Below are 9,833 nucleotides of genomic sequence, written 5' to 3' on the forward strand. Positions count from 1 at the left end.
ACAGCAACTTCTGGCTCGGTGAGGAAAGCAACGGGAAACTACCTCACTCCTCATTTCCTCCTTTTTTTGCTAGGAGCTTTACGTCGCACCGACACAGATAGGTCTTATGGCGACGATGGGATAGGAAAGGCCTAGGAGTTGGAAGGAAGCGGCCGTGGCCTTAATTAAGGTACAGCCCCAGCATTTTCCTGGTGTGAAAATGGGAAACCACGGAAAACCATTTTCAGGGCTGCCGATAGTGGGATTCGAACCTACTATCTCCCGGATGCAAGCTCACAGCCGCGCGCCTCTACGCGCACGGCCAACTCGCCCGGTCATTTCCTCCTATGCCCCTTCAAAGACGCCTAGGCTCTCTATGACAGCCGTTAGGAGAGCTGTGGAGGATCAAACCATACTTCGAGTTGAATATCCGAGATACATATAATAACAATAAATAATGTTTATGTATCCGAACGTTTAACATGGAACAAAAGAACCGATCAAGAAGAACTGGAAAAGAAAGAAATGAAAATACTTGGGAAAATCTTTGGGCTCCGAAAGAATGAAGATAGTCCGCCTCTATATTGTAGTGGTTAGTGTGATTATCTGCCACCCTCGGAGGCCAGGGTTCGATTCCCACCTCAGCCATCCTCGAAGTGGTTTTCCGTGGTTTCCCACTTCTCCTCCAGGCAAATGCCGGGATGGTACCAAACTTAAGGCCACGGCCGCTTCCTTCTCTCTTCCTTGTCTATCCCTTCCGATCTTCCCATTACCCCACAAGGCCCCTGTTCAGCAAAGCAGGTGAAGCCGCCTGGGCCAGTTAATGATCCTCCTACCCAGTTGTATCCCCGACCCAAAGTCTCAGGCTCCAGGACACTGCCCTCGAGGCGGTAGAGGTGAGATCCCTCGCCGAGTCCAAGATTAAAACCGACCCTCGACGGTAAACGAACGGATGCGAACAAAGATTCAAAAAGCTAAGACTTCTACCGCAATATAAAGAGAATTACAGGCACAATTAAAAGACGAAGACTGCAATTTTATGGCCACCTTCACAGAATGAACAACGACAATCTAACTAAGAAGAATATTTTATTATACCTCCAAATTAAAACTCACCCCTGTTTGGTTGAAAGAGATAATGCGATCTACAAAGACGGAAGATCGCAGATGTTATCGTCGTTGCCGGTACAAAACCTATGTGATAATATTTCTGGAGATATACTGATCCTCAGCACATACTTTATGAAGAGCGAGAATGCCTTGACAATCATCACACAATATTGCACCTTAGGTAACAGAACCTTACCGGCCAAAGTTCTAAGCTAAAATATTCCACATAGGAGGTTTTGTCCAAGCAGCGACGATATAATAATTAACAGGGTGACCTTCCGGCGACAGATCAATTCTGGTGCTTTTTCACTTTTCCGAATTCAATGTCAACCTCGGAGAGTGCTACCAGAGGTACAGAAGCAGGTGATCAGCTGACGTTTGAGGCAATTCTGTGAAGAAAAGGAAAACTAAAAATACTATACCATAGTCTTAGGTTCTAAACGGTTTATAATTAGCCAAATTATTTAATAAAAGGCAATAATAATAATATAAAATTTATCAGAATGAAAATCTTTGTAGGAGTTTCTAAATGGCAAATACACCGTTTCTATTATGTTGTGTTTGTGATGTTTTGTTCTGCAGTCATTAACATTAGCTGCTCTTCAGGTAATCAAGATGCTGGTCGCTGTGGTGGTTCTCTTCGTGATCTGCTGGGCTCCTCTCTTGATCTATAACGTACTCAAGGCTTACGGTGTCATCCCTAGCAATGCACCAGGACCAGTCAAGCACGTGGGAACAGCTTTCCACCTTATGGCTTACTTCAACAGGTATATATAGCTGTATATTCTCGAGCATCCTTCACATTACCTTATTAGTGAGAGGATGTCGTGATTCGAACGTCACGAAGAGTGTTCGCTAGGATTACCTTTGTCCCCACCTCTCTCGCTCTTTCCTATACCGCCCCTTAAAATAATAATCACCATCACTCTTTCCTACTGCTACTAAATGTTGTCATCGCAGCGGGAGCAGTACCTCGTATCTGGCAAATGCATTTGCTATCAGTTATTTTTCTTAAGACTTGTCACACCTTGGAGCCACATATTGATACGCAGTCAATCAGAATAATTTTTGCTGTGTTCGTTTTCCAATGCTTATGTGTAAAGGAAAATTAACCTAATCGTACTGTAAGAATGTAGTATATAGGATTCCTACAGAATAATGTATTTAAACTTCATATAGCTTCAGTGGAAGCTCAACTTGTGGTTTTCCAGCAAGATATAGCAGATATCTTGGATTCAGGAAGTCAAATGGTCTGCATAGCGATTGGCCTGTCTAAATCATTCGATAGGGTGGATCATGGGAGACTACTGGCCAAAATGAGTGCATCTAGACTATCAAAAGAGTGACTGAATGGGTGGCTATATTTCTAAAAAATATATCTCAGAAAATTAGAATAGGCGAAGCTTTATCTGACCCTGCAATAATTATGAGGGGAATTCCTCAAGGCAGTATTATTGGGGCTTCATGTTCCTTATATATATGAGTAAAGAAGTGGAATCAGATATAAGGCTTTTTGCAGATTATGTTATTCTCTTTAGAGTAACAAATAAGTTACAAGGTTGTGAGCAACTGCAAAATGAACTCGATAATGTTGTGAGATGGACAGCAGTCAATGGTATGATGATAAACGTGGTTAGTAGTCAGGTTGTGAGTTTAACAAAGTCCTCTCAGTTTTAATTACTGCGTTGATACTGTGAAATTTCCTCATGGGGATCACTGTAAGTACCTAGGTATTGAACCGTATCACCCGTTCGCGGTCCAGTAATCAAACATATTTATAAATGACATAATAGTTCTCAACAATATTTATTAATGAGATAGTAATTCTTCCTCAGATTTGTTGTGGCATGGTCATTATCCATCATTTATTGTGCCTGCACATTTTAAGCACAGCGCCAACTGGAGGCCGAACTCCGTGTATTAGGAGGTGTTATCCACCCAGAGCCAGTACAAGACCGTGGGAGTACTCATGTAAACCTCGGCCTCAAACGATCCCTTAGTTCAAATTTATTTGGAGCGAGTCAGCGAGAGAGAGATAACGTGTGTGTGACTGCGAGATAAACCTTTGTCTAACTGGTAGAACTATGTAAAATTCAGGATGCTACAGAAAGTCATTAGCTAATACGAATTTGAATGTGATTACAAACAGTATATTCAGATGAAAATAGCTCATCCGAGCCCAGACTGTGTATTTATTTTATACAAAGAAAACCGAGTTCGCAGTTATTTTGAGTGTTGGTCGCGCTAATAGTATGCCTTATGAACTTGTGTTACTTGTTTTTCAAACGTAATAGGCGCTGCTTTTAACGAACTGATTTAAAAGTAGTGAGATTAGTCCATTGGTCTCGCCTAAGTCACAATACTACGCGTAAGCATTAGAAGGCAATTAATGGGAGGAGTGTTCTGTCTATAGCAACAAGGTCCAGAAACATCGGTTTATGAAAGAAATAGATGACTCTGCAGATGGCTGTCCAAGGATTCGACTACAGGTGTTTCAGAACCAATGTCCAAGCCAACATGAAGGCTTAAGCCAACCACGTGTTCCAGGTGTGAGCCAAAGGCGATGACGGAAGACAATCAGATGAGTTAATCTATATATTTTAAGCATGGCATACAATAGAGACACGCGATGGCCTGTTTTTTTTTCATTTTAATTTATCTTGTACATAAATTCATTAGTTCTATGTCTTAAGCATAATGATATTTTCTTCTCATTTAATGTAATGTCAACTTGGGGCTGACGAAACGCGTGTGTTTTATATTTAGATTTAAATTAGAAGGTTTGCAGTAATTGTATGATAAAGATTAAGTGTTTAATTTATTTTGTTTCGAGAGTACCTTTTGTTAGGTGCAAAATATGGTGTCAATGTCTTAATTACGAGGAAAAATCCCCTCTAATGTCTGTGCGGGAAATTGGGACAGGTTATCTGTCGTTACGGCTAGGTTTTGCACGCAGCATGCAATTTTAAGCTTGGAGCCACACCTGCAATTGTATTAAATTTATTCCATCGTTGTGAGCAAGGATCTTTTAAATTAATTGAGCAACGGACCGAACGGTAGTCATGAAGAGATGAGAGGAGAATTAAGGCGGGACGGAGTATGGGGCCGGAGTGTGCCTATGGATCCGAATATGGTCGCTGACGTAGATATGATTTAGTCGTGAGACGATAGTATTGTGGGGCTGTGAATAAGCCGAGATATGAACCTGCACTTCTTTAGATTTGAGAAGCCATCTGTGTCAAAATATGAAGTTGTGTGACACACGGCATGATATTTCGCTCTTGGATGGCGATATTATTGACGCAGATGTTGAATTGTTAGAAGTGTAAATTTTCGTTTTAGCAGATGTTGAATTGTTAGAAGTGTAAATTTTCGTTTTACTTTCGCAACCTGTGTCCAATTAATGCGTACTTCTGCGAGCCATTTGGTCAAATGTACTGCGTCAGACCGAGCGACTCGAAGGTCGGCGACCCAAAGAATCCCTGGGGTGGACGGAATTTCCCGTTACGACAAGCCAGACACGGTCGGTCCGTCTGCAAGTGAAAGCTTGTTTACCTCCTTCGCTCATTCATTGCATCTCTCAGCCCAGCTGTAACCATCACCATTGACTTCTCAAGACTTTCCCACTTTTGCGGCGGACACAGGTGAAGTCTCGTGTGTGCAGACGAGACATCACGACGTGAAATCTTTTCCTTTTACAGGTGATATTTTTCAGTGAATTATAAGTGATCGTGTGTATAAATTCTTCCTTGTGTGTTTTGTTGTCTTATTTGCGTAGGTGTATACGACGTTGTCTAAGTGTGTCACAGCACGTGCTGTATGTCGGTCTCAGGTTTTGCCCTGTCCAATATTATCCGGGTGGACCAAAGATAGTAGTATCTGTGCATTTTGGGGGTTATTGCGTCAGATTCAAGAATGTGTGTTTCGTTATATATGTTACCGAAGGGTTCGGATTTTACTTGTAAATATTTGGGCGGAACGCGGGTCTCTTTATTGTGTGTCAATGCGCTGTATAGAAACTCATGGTTCATGCCACTTTTAGACAGTTCACCGGATTTAAGTTCGCGATACACGTATTCACCTTCGCCACTCACCACTTATGATTTTGTTATGACAGGGCTTCATGACCCTAATGACGACTCACTCCTGTGACGTCGAGATTAGTATTTCTCGTTGTAAAATTTGTAAATTTGTTTATCGTTTATTTGTTACCGTATTTACTCATGCATTTTACTCATTAAATTTTGTTCAAAACCTTTAATTCAGTGACTTCTCATTTACTAAAATATGCAGTCTTGCACCTGTCCTAGGTCGATTTAAGTTAATTTTAGATAAATTTGTTATTTATTATTACGGACGATGCACGCAGCTTCTCCACTGAGCTAGGCCAAAGGCACAAGGACAGGGTAAGGTGCAGTATTAATATAAGGAAAGATCTTCATTGGGGTAATCATTTAAATGGGATTGCAAATAAAGGGTGCAGATAACTTCACAAGGTTGGGAGTGTGTTTACGGGTTTTCGTAAGGATGTAAAGGAGAGGATATATAAGTGTCCGGTAATACCCCAAATAGAGGATGGTTCCACTCTATGGGAACCTCACCAGGATTACTTCATTCAAGAACTGGAAAAATCCAAAGAAAAGCAGCTCTATTTGTTTTGGGTGATTTCCGACAAAAGAGTAGCGTTACAAAAATGTTGAAAACTTTGGGCTGGGAATACTTGGAAGAAAGGAGACGAGCTGCTCGACTAAGTGGTATGTTCCGAGCTGTCAGTAGAGAGATGGCGTGGAATGATATTACTAGACGAATAAGTTTGAGTGGTGTCTTTAAAAGTAAGAAAGGTCACAATATAAAGATAAAGTTGGAATTCAAGACGACAAATTGGGGAAATATTCGTATATAGGAAAGGGGAGTTAGTGATTGGAATAACCTACCAAGGGATATATTCAATAAATTTCCAGTTTCTTTGAAATCATTTAAGAAAAGGCTAGGAAAAACAGGTAGGGAATCTGCCATCTGGACGACTGCATAAATGCAGATCTGCATTCATTGATTGACTGACGTACCCATGATCGGGTTTGGTAAATCGTTTAAGTAATTACATCTTCCTCGTCTGGATTGTCCATAGTATTCAACTACTCTAATGCATGTGGACGAAATTCTGATTTAAAAGCGGAAATACCACCTTTTGAACAGAGTCCTGTGTGTACGTTTATCTCAAATGTGTTAATAGATTCAGCAATGAAATTAGAAAGCATCAAAGTCCACAGATTGCAGTTTTTAAATCCGATACTGAGAGTGGTTATTCCAATGTGAACTCCATCCATATTTTTCTACACGCTCTCCATGAAAATGCTAAATCAGAATCACATCCTATATATGAGTTGACTATCTATTTCAAATCCTCAACGTATTCTTCTTCCCATAATCAAAAGTCCTACTATACACACTTTATTAGAAACACTGAACATTTTGAAACTCAGAAACCTGATTATTCTGGAAGTTCCAAGCCTTATTATTACTAACAGCGCCAATATCATTAAATTAGTCTGTACAATTAATTACTTTATTATACGACATTGTTTAATGAGACATGCAATCGAGAATCATACTTTTTATATAAAAATATATATCTTTCCCAGATCAGCTAAATTCTCCTCTTAAAAAGGGTCCCTCTTCGTCCTATTACGAGTCCTTTTTGAGACTATGAGTATGAGGACATTGTACGCGCACCGCAGATGTGCCAATGCCCTCTTTCTTTATAAGTGTCTAACGAATAGAGTGGATTGCTCAACATTATTTGAGTTGATACCATTACACGTTCCTCGTCGCAATAGTAGGCACAGGTATACTTTCCATTTGCCTAAAGTGAGAAATGTAGCTCAGACAAATTCATGGCTGGTGAGGGCACTTACGTCACTTAGACGTGCCTTAATGATCTCATGAATGTAAGGTCTCGGTACGCTCTGTAAAATATATATACATATATGCGTATGTCTCTGGATTTAGTTTAATTACGACAATTACTTAAGGAGATTCATTTTTTATTTATTTTTTATTTATTTATTTATATATTTATTTATTTATTTATTTATTTATTTATTTATTTATTTATTTATTTATTTATTTATTTATTTATTTATTTATTTATTTATTTATTTATGTTGTTAATATGTATATATAAATGTCTCTAGCTTTAGTTTAAATTCGGTTAACTTTTTAGGAAATTGGCGTTATTTATTTAACGGGTATTTGTTGTATATACTGTTTTATTGAATCATCTATAATTGGGCAAATAGCCTGTTAGTGATAAATAAATCTATATATATATATATATATATACACTGACTGACAGAGCAAATGCAACACCAAGGAGGAGTGGTTCGAAAGGGATGAAAGTTGGGGAAAAAACAGAGTCGGCACGGAAGACTAATTGATGTTTATTTCAAACCGATATGCAGGTTACACAATGCGCACGGCATCGACTCAGTAGGATGTAGGACCACCGCGAGCGGCGATGCACGCAGAAACACGTCGAGGTACAGAGTCAATAAGAGTGCGGATGGTGTCCTGAGGGATGGTTCTCCATTCTCTGTCAACCATTTGCCACAGTTGGTCGTCCGTACGAGGCTGGGGCAGAGTTTGCAAACGGCATCCAATGAGATCCCACACGTGTTCGATTGGTGAGAGATCCGGAGAGTACGCTGGCCACGGAAGCATCTGTACACCTCGTAGAGCCTGTTGGGAGATGCGAGCAGTGTGTGGGCGGGCATTATCCTGCTGAAACAGAGCATTGGGCAGCCCCTGAAGGTACGGGAGTGCCACCGGCCGCAGCACATGCTGCACGTAGCGGTGGGCATTTAACGTGCCTTGAATACGCACTAGAGGTGACGTGGAATCATACGCAATAGCGCCCCAAACCATGATGCCGCGTTGTCTAGCGGTAGGGCGCTCCACAGTTACTGCCGGATTTGACCTTTCTCCACGCCGACGCCACACTCGTCTGCGGTGACTATCACTGACAGAACAGAAGCGTGACTCATTGGAGAACACGACGTTCCACCATTCCCTCATCCAAGTCGCTCTAGCCCGGCACCATGCCAGGCGTGCACGTCTATGCTGTGGAGTCAATGGTAGTCTTCTGAGCGGACGCCGGGAGTGCAGGCCTCCTTCAACCAATCGACGGGAAATTGTTCTGGTCGATATTGGAACAGCCAGGGTGTCTTGCACATGCTGAAGAATGGCGGTTGACGTGGCGTGCGGGGCTGCCACCGCTTGGCGGTGGATGCGCCGATCCTCGCGTGCTGACGTCACTCGGGCTGCGCCTGGACCCCTCGCACGTGCCACATGTCCCTGCGCCAACCATCTTCGCCACAGGCGCTGCACCGTGGACACATCCCTATGGGTATCGGCTGCGATTTGACGAAGCGATCAACCTGCCCTTCTCAGCCCGATCACCATACCCCTCGTAAAGTCGTCTGTCTGCTGGAAAAGCCTCCGTTGACGGCGGCCTGGCATTCTTAGCTATACACGTGTCCTGTGGCACATGACAACACGTTCTGCAATGACTGTCGGCTGAGAAATCACGGCACGAAGTGGGCCATTCGCCAACGCCGTGTCCCATTTATCGTTCGCTACGTGCGCAGGACAGCGGCGCATTTCACATCATGAGCATACCTCAGTGACGTCAGTCTACCCTGCAATTGGCATAAAGTTCTGACCACTCCTTCTTGGTGTTGCATTTGCTCTGTCAGTCAGTGTATATATATATATATTTATCCAAAAGACTTAATTAGTTAACATGGAATTTCCTGCTTCATCTGACTTCACAAGAACATTTACATTTGTCTCAGATTTCTAAGCCTCTTTCTATTTAAATACTATTTACAACATGATCATTAAGAGCTCTGAAGTGAATCAATTCACATTATTCCTCTGTAAAAATATGATACTTCATTCTTTTACGGGGCTACTTCAATGTATTTTAGAAAATAATTCAAACATTTAACACACATCCGAACATAATAGGCCTAATAATCCATGGCGAGCTGTTTCTGTACACGATATTTAGAAATACCTCAACCACCTTAAGAATTGGGTCTTATTTTTAATATTTCTACTAAACACATTTCTTCTGTTTTAGCTGTATCAACCCTCTGGTATACGGCTTCATGTCGAAGAATTTCCGCGAGAGCTTCTACAAAGCGCTTTGTCGCTGTTGCTATCGCGGAAGGCTCAAGAATCGATACCCGTCACTGTCACATACAAGAACTACATCTGTCAGGTATGAACATAAGGTATTCACGTCCATTAAATAGCAGAAATCAACATAAGAGTTCCATTGCTGTATAACTGTATGGTTGCATGCCTTTACTACAAGTTACATCTTGAGTATGACTTCACTAAAAATTTTCGTGGTTATTATTGAAACAACTACAAATACGAGTATTGTTTTTTAAATGTTAAATCTGAAAATATCAAAGGTATTGTAATATAATAAAGTTAGCCAATCTAATGAGGTACCAATATAGAATATTATTCTTAAAATACATTCATAATTCATTTATTTTAAAGATGTACATAATATTTCCGTAAATTGATTCTCAGATTAAGATATCCCAAGTTTTTTTATTTACCTACATAGTAATTCAGTGCTTGTCTAAACTGACTGTCAATAAACTGCGTCGAACCTGTACGAACTGAATGCTCTGAACATTACGAGAGTAGTTCATGTACCTCTAACG

At 41.0% G+C, this 9,833-nt stretch overlaps 1 protein-coding gene across 1 annotated transcript in view; it reads left to right on the top strand.

The window, feature by feature from the left end:
- LOC136876008 (pyroglutamylated RF-amide peptide receptor-like) overlaps positions 1-9,407 on the top strand; it is a 297,817-nt gene extending 288,410 nt beyond the window's left edge. Inside the window, exons 6-7 of the mRNA XM_068228303.1 lie at positions 1,696-1,856; positions 9,233-9,407. Of these exons, the coding sequence (XP_068084404.1) occupies positions 1,696-1,856; positions 9,233-9,407 (336 nt within the window). The remainder of the gene's footprint in view (positions 1-1,695; positions 1,857-9,232) is intronic.
- The last annotated feature ends 426 nt before the right edge of the window (positions 9,408-9,833 follow it).

This window comes from Anabrus simplex, chromosome 6, assembly GCF_040414725.1.
Source record: "Anabrus simplex isolate iqAnaSimp1 chromosome 6, ASM4041472v1, whole genome shotgun sequence".
In the NCBI taxonomy this organism is placed as follows: Eukaryota; Metazoa; Arthropoda; class Insecta; order Orthoptera; family Tettigoniidae; genus Anabrus; species Anabrus simplex.